Here is a 20,096-nt window from a genome sequence, read left to right on the forward strand (position 1 = left end):
GAGACAGAGTTTCACCATGTTGGCCAGGCTGGCCTTGAACTCCTGGGTTCAAGTGATCCGCCCACCTCGGCCTCCCAAAGTGCTGGGATTACAAGCGTGAGCCACTGCGCCCAGGCCAAGTTCAAATTTTTTTTTTTTACATTCTGTTTGCTGTTTGTGTTTCTTCTGCTGTGAACACTCTCTGTTCTTGTCCTTTGTCCATTGTTCCGTGGGGGTGTTAACACTGTTTTCTTATTGATCTATAACCACAGATAGTAAGACATTTGTTTGGCATACTTTTTGCAAATGCTTTTGTCATTTGCTATTTGCCTGTTAACTGTACGTATGATATTTAACACAGAATAGCTCAAAATTTCACAGTCAACTCTACTGACCTTTCTTTGGCTCGTCTTCATGATTTTTATGCTTAGAAAGTCTTTTCCCATCCTGAGGAAAGTTAAATATACAACTGCACTTCCTTTCAGTTTTTTTTTTTTAAAGAGTTTACATTTTTTAGATTTAACTCTTTAATCTACATGGAGTTTGTTTTTTGGTGGTGGTTGGGTTATTATTATTATTTTTTCCATGCTTCTTTTTATAACAGTTTCCAGGTACTTAAACCAAAGCATCCTGCTAGACTTTTCCACAACATCAACCACAGCATGTGCTCAGGTGCCAGGCACATCAGGCACTCTATATCTGCTATTGCTAATGCTCACTACAACCTTGTAAGGGAGGCAAGGAAGGTGATGTTATCCATTTTCTCATAAGCAAAGGGGACCGGAGGGAAAATACTTCTCTAAGGCAAAAGGCTAGCAGGAGGGCAGGCTAGCATTTGTAGCCTGCCCTCCTGCTAGCCCTCCTGCTGGACGATATTGTAGATCGGCCTGGCTCTAAAGCCCTATTCTTTCTACTATACCCTGCTCTCCAAAGTAAGCTCTATTCCTTCTGAGATCCTAATATTTCCTGGCTTGATTATATGGCACCCTGACTATACTGTAGGGGTCACAAACAGCAGCAAGTAGCATTAAGTGAGAGGTGTGGGCTGGGTGCAGCACAGGGAGGAGAGGGAGCCATGCAGAAGCAGGGGCCTGCAGACAGGCGGTGGTGCTCTGCCAATGAGCCGTTTCCGATCACTGTTCCCCCCAGTGCTGCCCCCTCTTCTGGGTTTTCCAGGGAAGCTGACAAGCGGGATTTTTATGTGAAACTTTCTGAGTCATAAATTTTGGCAAATAATTCAGTGTCTTTAAAAACACTGGGCAATTTAAACAAGTCTGAGGGCCAGATTCGGCTCCAGGGCTGCCCAGCTATACTGCTGATGGGTCCATGACATGACTGCCTTCTTTGATTCCTTTGTCAGTCACCTTAGCTGACTTGTAAGTGTCTAAGACCAGTTGTCATATGACGTGCTTCTTGCATCCCCTTTGCCATTCCATGAAGTAGTGCCTGAGAGACACATAGAACACAGGTACTACTTCATCTTCAAGTATCATCTTCCTTTACTGAATTAAATCTAGAGGTAGAAACTGTGGGGAAATATCAAATACACGTACAATTGCTTTTAATTAGCAACTGATTATAGCATAGGTTCCTCCAAGGTTTCAAGCAACGGGCAGAGTTGTAAATTATAGCGGATTTGTTTACTTTATTATTTTATAGTAATTTGAATAAATCTTAGGGGCCACTATCACTTAAATAATAGTACATCTAGGTCTTTCAAATTAAAATTATACCTGAGTAATTGAGGATGGAGGATGGGAGGGGGTGAGAATGGAAAAACTACCTATCGGGTACTATGCTTATTATCTGGGTGATGAAATAATCTGTATACCAACCCCCAAGACAAACAAGTTACCTATATAACAAACTTGCACATATACCCTAATCTACAATAAAAATTAAAAAAAAAAATTAGACCTGAATTAAGCTGTCTGTACACATGAAGGATATCCGTGTACAATGACCAAGTTTGTCCCCTGTACATTGTTTTTTAAACTGGAGTTATTTACTGTATTTCATTTGTGTCTGTCTATCATAAAGAATTGACCAATATGTAAATATGTGATTTGAACCATAGTTGACCTATGAGTCTTGCTACAACATTTTAGAAAACATAGCCTGTTCCATGTGTTAACCAAGGCCCAGGAGAGCCGGTGGGCTTGTCCTTTGTGTAGAGCTGGGAGAGGCCATCCATCTTGTCTCAGTGGACAATATACTTTCCTGATAAGGAAGGGAAGTGCAATGGAAATACACCTCAACTGTTTTATTGCAGTAATTTTTTTTTTGTATCTGAAACTATATTGTTTAATATATCGAGTAAGATTTAAAAAAATAAATGCCATGATTTAAAAAAATTATCACATTCTTCATCTCACCCCCAACTCAATCGGAAAAAGTCATTTAAAGCAAAATATGCTTCCAAATTACTGATCTCAGATAACAGTGAGGCATTTGGTTTTCCACATGATTCCTTAGATGAGCGAAACAGAAAATCCTCCATCTTTGTACTAAGAAGATACTTATAAAAAGAAAACACAAACGAGCAGAAAGGACAAGGTAGAAGCCTGCTACCTGTTTCTCGTTTTCCAGGTTCACAGGAAGCACCTCACACAGTAACTATTATTAATTTCTGCACTGGAGGCATCAGGAAAGCCTTCACGCTACAGGGGCCCTTTTAAGTCAAGAAGTTGGAGAACAGGCCTTGCGGAGAACAAAGAGATAACTCAGTAGAATAGAGCAACCATACAGGAACAGTGAGAGTCCATGGATCTCTCTGGGTATAGATCATGTATGGATTTGACGGTCTGGCTAAGGAGTTTCTATTTTATCCTTTGTTCCAACAGAAGCAAATTAAGATTTTTCAGGTGGAAAACAAAATGATGAAAGCAGTGAGCTCAACCTTTGAAGCTCTATGCTCCCTTCTTCTTCTTTTTTTTCTCTGAGACGGAGTCTTGCTCTGTCACCCAGGCTGGAGTACAGTGGTACAATCTTGGCTTACTGCAACCTCTGCCTCCACGGTTCAAGCGATTCTCCTGCTCAGCCTCCTGAGTAGCTGGGATTACAGGCATGCACCACCATGCCCAGCTAATTTTTTGTATTTTTAGTAGAGATGGGGTTTCACCATGTTGGTCAGGCTAGTCTCGAACTCCTGACCTCGTGATCCGCCCACCTTGGCCTCCCAAAGTGCTGGGGTTACAGGTGTGAGCCACGGCGCCTGGCCACTCCCTTCTTTATTCTCTTTCTCTGAATGATAACGTCCAATTCCACAGTTTTACACATGGTCTATATTATTAGTTTTAATTCGATTCAACATTCAACAAATAGTTGTCTAAGCCATCTTGGGCAAGTGATTTAACACTGAGTCTCAGCCACCTCATCTGTACAATGGAAATCATAACGGCATCAACTATATAAAATTATTGGAGAATTCAATATAAAGAGGTAGAATAGAGCCAGGCACAGTCAGCACTATACACTTGTTATTTATTATTAGCATTTTACTATTGTGGTTATTCCAAAATTCCCAAATGACATCTCCAGCCAGGCCTGTTCAGACTTATACAGTCGATTGCCTACTTTACATTTGGAGGCCTCAGGCATCTCAGATTTTGCATGTAGAAGAAGGAACTCCTCAAGCAAGGACAAAATCAAATGCAGAAATTCTGGCTTCTCTTCCACCTGACTAAACAGCAACTCCACTTACCACTGCTCAAGTCAGATACCTGGGAGTCTGGATCCTTACCCCGACATCTAACATATTATTGGCAAGTTCTGTTGATTCATCCTCAGAAATACACCTCAAACCCATTAACTTCTCTTCATCCCCAATGCCACCTTAGTCCAAGCTAGCAGTCTCCCACTGCGACAACTACAACCACCTACTCTTTTAGTCTCCTACTCTTGCCTCTTCCCAAATTATTCTTCACACAGCAGCCAGAGTGATCTTCTAAAATAAAAATTCAGAGCTCTAACCATGAGTTGTAACTATTTATCTCTGTTCATTTGATTATAGTCTAGCTCCTGTAACCCCCATGGGGGCAGGGACTATGTTTGTCACGTTCACTGCTATATCCCCAGAGCTGAGCCTAGTATAATACCTGACACATAGTAGGGGTTTAATTAATATTTGGAGAGGGGAGAAGGAGAGAAGACAGTGAGAGAGAGGCAGGAAAGAACTGTTTCTGGAAATAATACCTGACATCTGGGTAATGGACAGAAGAGAGGGAGCAAAGATTGGAATTAAAGACATCAGGGTGAAAAAAAGAAGGTCATTTTAGTACTGGAAGTATGGGGTAAAAAGTGCCTGGGATAAAGATGGTTGCTATAAGAGAGATGGATTCTTTAGATAGTTCGAGAAAGAATTCAGATGACTTGGGACTTGATAACATATGAGAAACAAGGGAACAAGGAAGAGCTGAAAATAACTTACGGTGTTAACCTGACCAAGAGAATGGTTAGGTTAACACGAACATAAATGAACTTACCAGCAAATGTGGAGTTTTTCTGAGAGAACAATATGAATCTGATTTTATCATTACAGGGTAGAAGCCACATGTGCTGTTATTAAGTGGAAATGTCTCCTGAACACGTGGAAAGTGATGACTGGAACTTCAGATGAAAGTCAAAGCTCGATATCAGAGATTCAGAAATCACCCCACCAAAGAAGGAACCGTTAAAGCTGTAAGAACTAAGGAAATCCTATTTATTTGCTTATTCAATCAGCAAATGTAGTACTAAATGCTATCAATGTAATGATAAATAAGATAGAAAGGGACCTTGACCATATGGTATTTACAATCTACTGCCAGTTCATAATCTCCTAAAATACAATGTAGAGAACAGTAACAGAATCAAAGATAATTTTGAATCTCTATATTTAAGGGGTTGAATGTAAAAGAAAAAGCCTTAATGGAGGCAGAAAAATAGCAATGAGAAAAGTTTGGGAATTCTAAAACAAGACAGTATTTCAGAGGAAGAAAACACAAGTAGTATATGGGCAAGTTTCACACACAGTGATGATGCATCCTGGTGACCAATATTACAAGGAAGAGAGATGGTGACTGAGGACAGGCCGGTGGACTTGATTTGAGGTCAATGGTTTGAGTATAACTTCAGCAGAGTGGTGGGATGGAGCTAAAGGGCAGGTGTGTCAAGAATGAGTTAAGCTTTGAGAAAGGGGAGACTCCAGATGCAGACAACTCATTCCTGAATCTGTGCTTCAAAAACAAGAAAAAGCCCAAGATGTCAGGATATCTGCAGGGTCAAACAAAGGGTGTTTTCACGATGGTAACAGACAAAAGAGATTTCTCTAGCCCACTGGTCTAAGGATCAGAGGGTGGAGGTGTTTGATAAGGACAGTCATGGCATGTTTTGCAGACTGAAATGATATTTGAAAACGAAATGCTAGCCTGTGTTATAGCTACTTACCTGCTGCGGACCAAATGTACATGTATTTGCCCTACTGCCCAACTTATGGCTATGCCAGTTATGTCCTCTTTTTTTCCTTATCATTTCTTTTCAGCTTGTTTTCCCAAATTGTGGTGTTGCCTTGCCCTTGAGAACCCAGCTGAGGTCTAGATTGTTTCATGGATCATCTAAGCTTGCAGCTATAGTTGGGCTGCAAAGTTGTTCCTCTAGTGCTGATACAAAAACATAGCTGGACCTTTTGTTCATAGTGGTAAAATATTTTTAAAATCTGACATAAACACAACATATTAATTGCAGAAATGATGGAGAGAGAATAAAGCTGGGACCCCACAAAGTCATCTTTGCAGTTATTCTGCTGACTCAAACCACACTTTAACTGATGACATCCTAGCATCGATCAGAAATACATTACTTTAAAAACAGAAGCTGTTTCTGAAATAAGATCTGCTAAAGTAAGAAGCCAGCTAGAAAAACACAGATTTTAAGTCACTGAGGTTATTGGTTCAAAGCAGTTTTAAACTCACTCGCCACATACAAATCTTTGAGCTTTTCTAAAACTCTTTCCTGATTTTTGGCATTTATTTGGCGTGGAAAGTTCTGGCGAGGCAAATGAGAAAGGTAAGCAGAAAGGACTGGTGCAATCAATCATCCTATACCAGGCACACCCAGTGATATTAAAAGCTCAATGACATGGGACCTCACCAATGTCTCACTAACTTAAGAGCATTTGGGAGGCCTGGGAAATTGTTGGCTGCGGCAGAGGCTCTCTCAGCAGGCATCGAAAGCACAGCACTGTAGCCCAAACTACCAGGCAGACTACTGCCTTTCCTTCTGGACTGCACACATTGAAATGTCAATGAAATTGAATTAAATATCTGCTGACAGGGTTTACTGTTCAGACTTATTGTCGCAATAGTACTAGGGATAGGGTGGGGGTGAGAAGTTACTGAATTTGGGCAAAAACAAACCTGGTTTTACACTCACAGTTGTAGCTGTTCCAGCTACACTGAATGTGCATGTGAAATCAGAAGAGATCACGTGATGAAGGTTCCATTCTTGGCAATATAATATTTCCAAAACAATGCAACTTAAAAGAACTGCTATCTTGAAAGAGCTTCTATCTCAGGCCCTAGCACCAGAAACAAACACCCTTCATCCTCTGAAAGCATATGAGAATACATTCCGCCATACCTCACCTCCAGCTGAGCCCAGTCACTAGCAGAAGTGCAAGCCTCTCCAGCCATCTGTTAATACCAGAACACTCATTCCCAAACTGTTCCTGGACATAATCTGATCAGACACAACCCCCCGGAACTCTTTCCCTCCTGCACCCTTCCACTGTGTCCTCTGGAATTCCCATTCAAAGATGAGCAAACTCACCTATATCTTCAATCTCAATGAGCTCTGAAGGTTCTCTCTGCTTCCTCATCCTAATTGAAACCTGGCTATCTCTGGAAGACTGCAAATTCCCTGAAACCCTCTCATGTGGAAGGTGATCATGCCTCTCAATGCAGTGGCTCACAGAACCAGGTGACAGAGTATTCTCCTTAATCCTCAATAACACGTTCAGATCATGATTCTGCAGCAGAGAATAAAACTCCCTGTTCCTCTGAGCTCATGCCATTGAATTGTCCCTTTTTTTCCTTCTCTACCTTGGTCCCAAGGTATATACAAAATCTAACAATGTCCTAATTGACCTCCTTGTTTCTTTCTAGTCCAGGCTTCATGCAGTAGCAATAGTGACCTTTTAAAATTGCCAATCAGACCGTGTCACTCTTCTGCTTAATACACCTCACTGGCTCCCTGATGGACATAAAACAAAATCTGCTCCTTCCTGAGGCTCATGAGTCTCTGCATGCCCTGGTGCCTGCTCACTCTCCCAGTCTCATCACCTATGACACGCCTCAAGCTGGCTCGCTCTGCTCCAGGGCAGGGCCTCCTTTTCCTTCCTCAAACACACTTTGCTTTTCTCTGCCTCAGTGAGGCAGCCATCCTCCATGAAAATGTGACTTGTGAAAGATGAAAAAAATCACCAGATGGTTTAGGAATAGTCCTTAAGAGTATGGCAAGGGGGGAAAAACCTCTACCACTGGGGCAAAGTTTAAAATAGTCAGGTTTGCAAGCCAAATCATGGTACACACAGAAACAACAATGAATCACTCAGTTTTACAAGGAAACACAAGTTTGTCCTACTAAAACTAAAAATGCTGTCACTAGTTATACAAAACTGGGAGGCTTGTTGCAAAAATCAATTATTCCTAGTGGGAGTCAGGGCATGGATTCTAGCTTAAGACAAGGCTCCAAGGAAGCAAATGAGGACTCCAACTCCTAAAGGATCTCAAGTCTGAAGATAATTCAAGTCTTACCAGGACTACCAATCTTTATCTGCTTATACACACACACACACACACACACACACACACACACACACACACTCTCTCTCTTTCTCTCTTTTTCTACTCACCCTCACACTCTCCAAACCATTAAATGGTCCTAGAGATGGGAGCTCAAAAACTCAATCACCATTTATGATCCACAGGCCACCTTACCCTCCCTGAGGCTTCCCTATACTCTTTCAATGAATGCCATTTCACAGACCAAGGGTACCTTTGAGCTTAGTTTCACTGCTATTTCCTTTCTCAGTTTCTGTATCTGAAAAGTCACCATAGCATCTACCATTTACAAAGGCTTAAAAATTCACTGATTACTGCAGCAACTTGTTTCAGTAAGAGTAGGAAACTTATCTCCATGAAGTAGCTACCAATTTTCATTCCCATTTTTAAAAAAAGGAATAAGTATAAATGAGACAGTTGAGTGCTTTTTGCCAACATCAGGGATAGAAACAGGAAATACAATCCAATTTTTAAAATTTCATTAGTATGTGTTTATAAATGATCATGGCTATCAACAATTTATTTCAAGTATTTCTTTTTATTACTTATTATTTACTTGTATTTATTTTATTTACTTTAAAAAAACAGAGATGAGGTCTCACTATGTTACCCAGGCTAGTCTCAAACTCCTGAGCTCAAGTGATCCTCCCATCTCAGCCTTCCAAAGTGCTGGGACTGCAGGTGAGAGCCACCATGCCCAGCCTCAAGTATTTCTGATAATCTCTCAGAGTAGGTGCGATAATCAGCAGATGGATTAACAGGAAGGAGAGATGACTGGAACAGCAGCAACGAGGCTGCTGGCTAAGGTGGGGGTTGTTTCCACGCTATACTAGCTTATCTAATTTCCAAATTTACATTATTTAGTATCATATTATTTTGGATTCGAAATCTTCATTTTTTCTAAAGTCTTACAAAAAATAGCAGTATTTATGACTTGACTGACCTTTTTATACTCCACTCTTCCCAGTAGTGTATAAAAAACCCACAACAATTAGCAAGGGAAGCACTAGGACCTCCAGTTCATTGGGTGCTCTCATAGTCTCTACTGTTAGACTTGGTTTTACAACCATCTCTCCTGGCAATACAAACAGGATTCACATTCTTCACTAGGGCTAAAGACAGGAGTGGTTAGAGGGCTCAACTTGCCACAGCTCAATCACCTTGAGGAGAACAGGAGCCCTTTGCCACAGCTCAATCACCTTGAGGTGAATAGGGGCCCCTAACATTTGCAGAATTCAGCTGACGAAGGATACAGTTTATCCAGAGGTAATTTGCTACAAAAACAAGGCTTTTGGCATCTAAACCTCCAGTGCATCACAAACTTCCTGCTATTATCTAATAACACCCCCCAGCCATCACTGTTTCCATGGTAACCGACAGAGAAATAGCAGCCTGCCAAATGGCTTTTGTAGTTCCTTTTCCAGCTTGTTTTTTTCAGTATACAATTAAAACTAGCTGGGAAAAGAACCAGACTAATCCTTGCAAACAGGAACACAATGCAGTTTGAAAAGTACAACTGGGTTTGGGACAAGAAGTATAGAAAACCTTTAATAAAGTCAGCCTGATAGAATAAAAAAGGTCTATTGAAGTATACTTGATAAGCTTTATGACAGTCTTAAGACAATATAGCCTGACATCAGCCAGAATACAGATAAGGTGCCCTTCACTTAGTCTTTGATTTGAACTAAACAAAAAAAGGAATCAGAATGAATGTAAAAGCAAGCTTAAACAAGTCTACTATGCCCCTGAGGAACGACAGTAATATCATTAAAGGAAAGGGTACTTTACTCTAAAATCAAAATGAATGAGCAGTAGTTGGCAGACTTGGACTACAGGACAGTGAAAAAAAAAAAAAAAAACCAGCACCTTGGAGGAGTGAAATGTTTAATCCAAGGGATGATGTCTACATGAAGCTGACTGAGCTGATACATGAATCAGAGGGCACTGGTGCTTACAAAACAAAGACCTCCTTACTGTCTCAGCACAGGGCGAAATTGTTAGGAATACAGTGTGTGGAACTGGAGCAGCTTTCAGCAGATCAGCAGTTAACGGAGATCTGCTCAAGGTGCCAGACTACAAAATAAACAGCTGCTGCAAGGGTGGAGGAGTTTGAATTTTTAAAAAATCAAGACTATTTCTCTTTGAAAGTGGCCCCAAACAAATGCTTTTCTGTTTCAAAACTGCACACTTGAACAAAGTGCAGGAAATCTCATGACTCTTCCATGTCCGCCTGAGAGGAGAAACTGTGACTCAAGTCAAACAGGCATTAACTTCTCCTCCGAGGGGTCAAAGCTAACAGGGGTTTGAAAGATTCCCTCCCACAACCTCTAATAAACCCTGAATGTCTTGGTGACAGACATGAAAATTACAATCTGTAGTAGTACACCGAGATAGGTCTCTAAGAGTTACAGGAAGTCAGACTCCTACAAATCCCACACAGAAGACTAACCTAATTTGTACTTTTTAAATTATGCTTTACCTTGGGCTGTATGAATCATGAGTCATGTTCTCATCGCTTGAGTTTATAAAGAAAAGTAGACAAAAATTTGCAATAATCACTTTCTTTCAATCCTTTGGAAAAGAGGATTATTTACAAGATAAAGATGATGCAGTCTAAGATATATTTCCAAGGCCGTCAACTCAAAGAAAGGGTTCTGCACTTCGAGTTTAGCTACATTTGTAGAGCTCCAGGTTTCTGGAAATCTCTTAGTGAGACCTGAAGGAATCTTCAAAAGTTTTAACTTGTATCCTGTTTACACAAAAATGGAATTTACAGGTTCTGGGGAAAAAAGGTCACTTTTTACTCACATGTGATTATAATTTCAAACATATTAATATTCAATTTCCCAATGTTAAACAAAAGCCAGAATTGAGATGATATACAAAATTTGCATGAAATCCAATCATAGTTAAGACTAGGCCAGAAGCCAAAACTTACTACAGTCAACAACCTGAAGTACCAACATGTTTATATTTCTTCCCAAATCCCTTTCCTCAGCCAACTTTGTAAAAATCTCAGGCAAATTTTCTTACTTATTGGATCAGTATTTTAATCAAATCAGCTACCATCGTCATAGTGCAGATTCCCTTGCCACTGGCAGACAATTACGTGGATGTTACCACTTCTGAGTATTTCATGGCCTGTATTCTCATTCATGTTCATCAAAATAAACTCCAAGAAGGCTGAGGAGAAGAGAAAGCTACAGCATAGGGCACGGCACGATAAGATGCTGTTCCAAATGGTTGCCCACAGAAACAATGTATGCAGTAGTTATGCTCTCCATCTACTTGTTACCCTATAACATAACTGATATGTACTACCAGGAAACAGCTCTTGATCACCATGTGTCACATCTTTATGTGAGAAAATGAAGAAATTCAGCTTCACTGGAGGGGAGAAGAAATGGGATATTTCTGGGCACCAGAATATTGTGAATGCATAATATTTGGAAATTGCTTGTACAGTAAAATGATTTATCCAAAAAGCATACTTAGGGAATTCTTAAGCTCCAAATCTATAAATAGGCCCAAATTTTTAAAAAAGGGTGGTGGTGGTGGTGAATGTATGTGTGTAAAGAAACAGTAACTGAATACTTAAATACAGAGCAACAAAGAAAGTAAGTGTGAAAAACTAAAAACCATTATTATACCAAAGGCTATATATACTCTTTGCCAATCCGGCGGCTAGAAGGATGACTCTAGGAGGAAGGTGCAGTGCTGGCATATGCTAGATGAGCTCCAGGAGGAGAGAGATGATTTCATCTTACTCATGCACTGCTACAACCCCAGGTCCCAGTACCACTCCTGGCAACAAGCTGAGGTTCCATGTATCCAGCTTCAGAAGAGGGTCTGAACTTAAATAATGAGACATACAGTGTTTCTCTATTATTTATGTAACAGGAGTCTTACTAAGGGCAGGATGAATTTTTCACACATGTGAACTTGGTATTTAACTGAGTGGAAGCTGTGTACAGAAGTATAATCATATCTAAAACGAATATAGCAAAAGTTGGTTTGTCTGATTCTCAAGTGGTACTCCCTGGTACATAAGAAGGCTGCTTGCCAATGAAACTGAAGGCTTAGGGAGCAAGTTCAGTCAGAAAAACACTGGCAACTACCAATCCCCTAACAATGATTCAACTTTTTATGTAAACATAACGAAAGAAAACCTAATCAATGGAAATTATACCTACAAAAGGTGCTTAATGGCATATATGCAAAATTACACAATATGCTTTAAAAACACCACGCATGGAACCCCAATACACACCAGGAAAACACTGAATCTGTTAACTGTATTCTTATGGAAGTATATCTGACGAAGAACTGACATGAGTGCTAATAATGATGTGCTCTGGCTTAGGTCTATTCAAAATTCAGCCTGGGCCAGGTGCAGTGGCTCATGCCTGTAATCCCAGCACTCTGGGAGGCAGAGGTGGGCAAATCACCTGAGGTCAGGAGTTTGAGGACAGCCTGGCCAACATGGTGAAACCCCATCTCTACTAAACATACAAAAATTAGTTGGGGGGCCTGGCACGTGCCTGTAATCCCAGCTACTCGAGAGGCTAACGCAAGAGAATCGCTCGAACCGGGGAGGCAGAGGTTGCAGTGAGCTGAGATCGTGCCACTTGCGCTCCAGCCTGGGTGACAGAGTGAGACTCTGTCTCTAAAAAACAAACAAACAAAAAAACAGCCTGTGGGTTGGCCTTCCACACTGACTGGGTCTGGTTTAATATTATAAGCTGAATGATCAGGAATGCTGGTTAGGAAGAGACACAAATCCTGAAAATAAAATAATTTGTTCTTTTCTTGGCGTTACTATCTTTCTTAGTCCTAAGGTGCTACACTTTCGATTTTTTAAATAATTAATAACCCTAGTATTCCTCAAATGTCACACAATCGAGGTAAGAGCTGGGGTGGAAACTGAAGTTATTATATAGTTATTAATTTTTTGGTCACTGTTTTTCTACCTGAATGTGGACAGATCACCATCTCTGATAATCTGGCTTGAGTTTCCTCTCTCTGAAAGAGTTACAGATTCACATGTATTTCAGGAGAAGGCTGAGAAGGAACAAAGATCCATGTAATGCTCCCTTACAGAAAAGTGGCCATATTACCATGAAGAACATTTAAAACAAAGGCTTCTTCAGGGACCTCTTCCTTAGCCTCCTTCCTCTTCCTTAGCCTCCCACTAGCTTGAGTCATCCTTCTAAGGCTTTCCTTCACAGTATTGATCACAATTGCAATAATTTGAGTAATTAGGAATATTTACCTACCCCAACTAGACTGTATCTCCAGGAGGACAGGGAGTTTATCATCAATGAAATGAGCCCCCAGCACCTAGCATAAGGCTGTCAATTCTTGTTGCATATGTAAATAAATGAAGGAGCACTTTGGAAGTCAAAAGTTAACCATGGGGAAGTAATCACTTGAAAATGTTTCATCAACAAAATGTGTATTCCCATGCTCCAAATCTGAAAGTAGAAGCTTTTAGGGGTTCTTCTTTTTTCGCAGACTAATAAGAGGCAGGAAGAGCGTAAGAAGAAGAGAATACTCACTGGTGGTGGCTTCTTTCTCATCTCAAATATGCGTGTGGCACCAAAACTGAGGGAAGCAATAGTGGGGCACCTCCCTAGTGAGGGTTCATCGTCACTGTGCCAGTCCACACTGTCCTTCTCATTGCGGTAAAGATTGCAGAGTAAGGAGTTGAAGGTGTGGCCAGTGTTCTCTTCAATGCGGTTCTTTAGTGTGCGCAGCACAGGATGCCACTGCGATCCACAGACCAAGAAAAGGGCAGAGACAGTCGCATAGCACACAAAATGGCAGCCGCGTGGAAAAACAGAAAGAAAGGGCAAAATCAGCCAAGTTATAACCAGGGCATGAAATAAGCAAACCATTTGGAATGCAATAAACAGAAGGCAAGAAAAGTAGTTTAATTCCCTCCCATCGTTTCTATTTTGAAGCAAGTTGATCTCTGCAATGTTATAAAAGTACTAAATTTAGTACAGCAATATCATGAGGACCAGAATCTATCTATCCATCTCATCCTTTCCATGTTAAATACATGGCCTTTGCAAAAAAGCAAATATCAGTATCTTCAGGGCAGCGACCTTGGTAAGTCATTAAGGTGGTAAGTGGAGCAGCAAAGCTGATATGTCACTAGGTAGTCAGCAGACCCAGACTAAAGCCTGAAGACTGGAAAAACTTTCTTGCTGGGTGGCCCTCTGTTCGTTCTATTCCTGTTTTATCTTGATTGGGAGAACTGCTTTTTAAAAATGATCTTTAATATTTCCAGAGTGGCTAACTTCCTAAAAACATAACCTGAAGAGTAAAAACATTATTTTCTAGAGAATGAGAATCATGATATGCTCTTGACAAGTGTACGAGACATCAACTACAGAAGACAAACAGGTTCCATGGACCTGCCTCCTGGGCACTGGTTTCACTGATGTAATTCATATTTGGAACTGTCTTGCCACGTATACTACAGGAAGCGATGACCCCTGACCTTAGATTGTACTTGAGAACTACAAACAACATAGCTTATATTGGTTCTTGCTAGAATTCTGTCTTTTCTCCCAGAAATCTCGAGGACTTTACAAAGCTTCCTTTAGAACAGTGATTCTCAAACTTTACATGAGAAATTATTGAGGAGCCCAAATAACTTTTGTTTATATGGGTTACGGCCATCAGTTTTTACCATATTTAAAATTGAAACTGAAAAAATTTTCAACTACTGGTTAATTCATTTAAAATGCAACGACAGGTCAGGCACCATGGCTCATGCCTGTAATCCCAGCACTTTGGGAGGCCGAGGCAGGTGGATCACGAGGTCAGGAGTTCAAGACCAGCCTGGCCAGTATGGTGAAACCCTGTCTCTACCAAAAATACAAAAATCAGCTGGGCATGGTGGCATGTGCCTGTAGTCCCAGCTACTCAAGAGGCTGAGGCAGAAGAATCACTTGAACCCGGGAGGCAGAGGTTGCAGTGAGCCAAGATTGTGCCACTGCACTCCAGCCTGGGTGACAAAGCGAGACTTCGTCTCAAAAAAAAAAAAAAAAAATTAAATTAAAATTTTAAAAAATGCAATGACAAATCCATTACATGTTAACATCAACATTTTAATGAAAAATAACTATAATTTCCAATACAAATAACTGAATAATTGATGAGAAGGGTGACATCCTTTTGCAAATCTTTTTAATATCTAACTTAATAGAAGAGAGCTGATTCTCATATTTGTTTCTGCATTCAATCTGTTAAAATAGGTCATTTTTATTGAAGTATACGAAGGAAATTGGCTTCACATAGGTATGTAGTTCACAGCCTTTTCAAATAATTGTAGATATTCTTCTTTGATATTATACCAAAACTCAACAAGTGCTGGTTTCTTTTTTCTTTTTTCTGAGACCACGTCAATCTTTTAATTGGTATAGAAACTACTCTTATTTCAGGAGAGCCCTTGTGCTCTGGTTTGATTTTGTGTACAACATATTCAAAATCTATAGCTATTGAGTTAAAGTAGGATCAGAGTTAAAACCACCTGCCAAGATAGTTTTGGGATGAAATGACTACATTTACCATCTGGAGAGCTATTTGCTGTCTAGAGGTGAGAGGAGTCTGTACAATGTCACCACCGGGCGGGAGGGTGGAGCTGGCTGTCCGAGGAGGGGCAGCCATCCCCTCTGCACACTCAGCGAAGGCGGCGCGGCACTATCTGGAAACCACGGAGCTGGAGTGGGACTGGCTGGAGGAGGTGGTGGCGTGCTCAACTGGGAGAAGCCACTGTGGCTGGACTCCAGGCTCGTCATGGAACCTCTGAAACCCTCGGAGCCTATCACCTTGGTGTAGTACATCACTTTACAGTTGTGCAAAGAGATCTGCAGGGACACGAGCACATCATCCACCTGAGGCAGGCTACTGGCGGTGTACACGGGCATGCTGTGGAATTTCTACTGCAGGATGTAGAGGCCCGGCCACCTGGTCACATGGGAGCCTTGCACACCTTCTTCTTCTTTACAGATCAGAGGCGACTCCACCATGCTGCAGTTGCGGCCCCGCTGCCAGACTGTGTCTATGAGCTGCACGTTGTCCCCACCTGGAGAGGTGGGGCCCCCAGGGAGTCCTTTTTGGGTGGCTGTGGCGACCTCTTAGAGTGATAGATGTTAAAGACAATGTCCCCTTTGTACACGTTGAAATTCCAAGTGATGACTGAAGAGGCATCCACAATCTGAATGAGAATCTTGTGTGGGGCTCCTTTGAAGATGCTTGCAGACTGGTAGACAGTCTCAGTTCAAGCTTGAAGTCTTCGTTCTCCAGCTCCTCCACGGTCCAGTACAGAGATCTGGGGACCAGTCCACCCTCTGGCACTTTGCACATGCACTCTCCACTCAGGAAATCTGGAATAATCTGTCAATGTAATCCAGCAGGCCTCCAGGGCCCTGGTAGTCATTTCCTGCATAAATGAGGAATTTCTTTCTGGTGTTGTCATCAATAAATGGACTAACTAGTGTCCAGAGCACAGGAAATACCCTGGGTGCCCGCAGGATGAGAAGTCGGCTCAGTCTCTCAGGGTAATTGGCCTTCACCACCTCGATGATCCGCCACAGCGCTTTGACATCAGGTATCCACAAGTGGCGCGTGTTCAGCCCTTCCAAGTCTACCAGGCAGGTCCATGAGCTGATATGCCAAATAAAGACTTCTATATTCTCTTCACATCGCCTTAGCCCTTCTTCATTTATGGAGAGGATGTATCTCAGCAGGGCTTCCTCCCCAAACACTCTCACCAAGCCGTTGGTGTCCATCTGCCCCAGCCTGAGCACACAGAGGGGCTGCCCACCTTTGCTGTAATGATGCCAGCCTCCCGTGTAGTAATCCTGAAGGAACCAGTGGAGAGGTCCAGGTAGCAAGAACATAGTCTACCTGGTGCTGCTTCCTCCATGTCAAAGATTGACAAATGATCTCTCTGGCTTTGTCAATATTAAAATCCCGTGCACGTAGGAACTGAAGAATATGCTCATTTTTTGGAATTTTGACCTTGTGGGTCTCCTGGAGCCACCAGTGAAGTCTAATGAGAAAGCTCTCCTGCAGCGAAGTCAAATTGCCCAGGTATCTCTTGATGTAGTCAGCATCTACATCATTTGTCATCGGGGTGCCCACCACGGGCTCAGGTGCACTGGGGCTGCTGAGGGCATCACCACTCAGTCCCTTCTTGAGGGCAGCATCTGGGATGATGACGGCCACGGACGCTGTTTGTTTCTTGCAGGATGACGAAGATGTCTCTGAAGCGGGTGTGATGGAAGGTGGAGTCCCACAGGTCACAAAGGTTATGCGTTCTTCTTCTAAATGACGAAGGTAGTATTCAATGATTTCCTTTCCTTTTTAAATGTTGCTGGTATATTGTTTCATTGCAATTTTTTTCCAGGGTACTTTCAAAATCAAAGAAAGATTTAATATCTAAACTTGAAGACTATTCAAAACAGGTCCAATCTTCATTTTCAGGGTGAATGGTGTAGCGATTGGAAAATGTTTCATTAAGAGCCTCAAAATGCAAAGTACGCTCCCAAGAATTCAGTGAGTTCTTCTGGACGAAATAAACGTAATCAAATCCTGCAATGTTCTTCAGCAGTCTTTGTGCATCTACATCCAGCTTGCAGCGCCTTTCAATGACATGAATAGCCCCATCTTCACTCTTGAATTCATTCACAGTGTCACTGCCCACAAATATCAGAATCAAAGGACACGTAGGGAACCTCCTTTCATAGGCAGCCATAATAATTCGAAGGGGTATTCGTACACCCTCACTGCTGACTGGTATTTTTGCGCCATGATTATAATACAACAGCAATCCTTTCACACCCGTCTTGCCAAAGATAATCATTAAGAATGGTATTTTATGCTGAACATGGTGAGAGGATATTCAAACATACAAAAACTGAATATCCTCAAGGAGCCCAAAGTCTAGCTCTTGTCAGAAAGGCTGGGCCTGGGATGTGGGGTGGCAAGGGGCACTCTTATCAACGGCTCTGTGGGGCAGTCATGGTTCCACTAACAAGCGCTGACTTCTTAAAAGTTAATTGCAATATGGAATTGGAAACTATATCAAACTTTTCATATTCTTTTATATACAAAGCCACTGTCAGCCGAGGCAATAAAGTGAGACCCCTGTCTACAAAAAATAAGCCAGGCACAGTGGCACATGTTTGTGGTCCCAGGTACTTGGGAGGCTGAGGCAGGAGAATCACTTGAGCCCACGAGTTCAAGGCTGCAGTAATCTAGGATTGAGCCACTGTGCTTGCTCCAGCCTGGGCAACACCTGAACAAGACCCTGTGTCTCTAAAATAAATGCTTTAAATAAAAAAAAAATAATAATAAAGCCATTGCTCCAGCCTGCACTTTGAATGAATCTTTAACCTTGCATGGTTTTGTAACATCAACCACTGGTCATCTGGAAAATATTAGTTCACTAAGTTATACAGATCTTCTAAAAGGTGACACATTTCATTATACAACAATAACAAAAAATTCTCATCCAACAGTGTTACCACTGATCTCAGCAGAAAAGCCTAAATAATGGGAAGAAGTCAGGCTCAAAGTGGTTGTGATGGTTAATATTGAGAGTCAACTTGATTGGATTGAAGGATATAAAGTATCCTGGGTGTGTCTGTGAGGGTACTGCAAAAAGAGATTAACATTTGAGTTAGGGGGCTGGGGAACACAGACCCACCCTTAATCTGGTGGACACAATCTTATCAGCTGCCAGCGAATATAAAGCAGGCAGAAAAATGTGAAAAGGAGAGACTGGTCTAGCCTCCCAGCCTACATCGTTCTCCCGTACTGGGTGCTTCCTGCCCTCAAACATCGGACTCCAAATTCTTCAGTTTTGGGACTGGGACCGGCTCTCCTTGCTCCTCAGCTTGCAGACAGTCTATTGTGGGACCTTGTGATTGTGTAAGTTAATACGTAAAAAACTCCCATATATATATGTATATATGTATATGTATCATCCTATTAGTTCTGTCCCTCTAGAGAACCCTAATAGTGGCGGATACCAGTTTTCCAAAATTCTAATTTTTGCTTGAAAACTCAACTTTTATCATTAGTAAAAAATCTTGTCCATTGTTTTCCTTGAAGTGACATTCACGTCACTCATTTATGAGGAAATGTCTGCCAAATACTCAAGTGTGAATAACCACAGTCGGTCTGCCGCTTGTATTTTAAGTAAAAACAATCCACAACAAAAGTAGCTAGTTCAGCTTACAGCTCAAACAATCACACTTCAGTTTGTAGCAGGAGTGCTTTAGGTATACTTTTAATTTCATCAAGAAGACTATTCGGAAGACACATACTCAAAGACCAAGATTTAATAAAAGGAATAACGTTTCATCAACAGACATTCTTAAATGAAACTGGCATTTTTAAAAGTTTACATTGGAAGGGCATGATGATGATTAACACAATGACTACTAGTACAGTTTGGTGACAATGGCTTGATTCATGCTAAGGCGCTGGCAGCTTTATCCACCATTACCATCAGTGTAAACCCAACATAGTGAAAATACCATATGGACTTAGTATTATTATGAAAATAGTTTTACTTGTAGATTCCCAAAAAAGGTTTCATGAACCCTCACCAGGGATCTACGGATTATACTCTAAGAACTGCTACTTTAGGGAACTCCTTGAATGTGAATTGTATTAGTCTGTTCTCATGCTGCTAATAAAGACATACCCGAGACTGGGTAATTTACAAAGAAAAAGAGGTTCAATGGACTGACAGTTCCACATACCTGGGGAGGCCTCACAATCAAGGCAGAAGGCAGAGGAGGAGAAGCAAAGTCACATCTTACATGACAGCAAGCAAGAGAGTGTGTGCAGGGAACTGCCATTTATAAAACCATCCGATCTCATGAGACTTATTCACTGCCATGAAAACGGTAAGGAGGAAACTGCCCCCATGATTCAGTTATCTCCACCTGGCCCCACCCTTGACACACGGGGATTACTACAATTCAAGGTGAGATTTGCATGGGGACACAGCCAAACCATACCATGTTATGTGTTTCGTAGTGAGGAAACAGATGTTCAGCAAAGGAAAGACTATTACTGTTACTATTAAGTATATCCCATGGTTGTCAGGTAAAACTGCCAGGGAAGCTTACATAATCACTCAGCTTTACCCTGATGTGAAAACCATGGTTAAAGATGGAATTCCTTGTTGTGGATATTACATTATAATATTATATTCTAAGCAGAGGATTTTAAAAAATAAACAGCAAAAATAACAAATAGTAGGCT

The 20,096-nt window shown here is 41.4% G+C and overlaps 1 protein-coding gene and 1 pseudogene across 6 annotated transcripts in view; both read right to left on the minus strand.

The window, feature by feature from the left end:
• The window catches only part of ALKBH3 (alkB homolog 3, alpha-ketoglutaratedependent dioxygenase), a 46,893-nt gene that overhangs the window by 11,591 nt on the left and 15,206 nt on the right, over positions 1 to 20,096 (minus strand). For all 6 annotated transcript variants that reach the window (XM_023215815.3, XM_023215814.1, XM_023215811.1 and 3 more), the window contains exon 8: positions 13,358 to 13,567. In XM_023215815.3, coding sequence (XP_023071583.1) covers positions 13,358 to 13,567 — 210 coding nt within the window. The remainder of the gene's footprint in view (positions 1 to 13,357; positions 13,568 to 20,096) is intronic.
• On the minus strand, positions 15,031 to 17,986 carry LOC111544936 (annotated as a pseudogene).

The sequence above is a fragment of the Piliocolobus tephrosceles genome, chromosome 13 (assembly GCF_002776525.5).
Source record: "Piliocolobus tephrosceles isolate RC106 chromosome 13, ASM277652v3, whole genome shotgun sequence".
NCBI lineage: Eukaryota > Metazoa > Chordata > Mammalia > Primates > Cercopithecidae > Piliocolobus > Piliocolobus tephrosceles.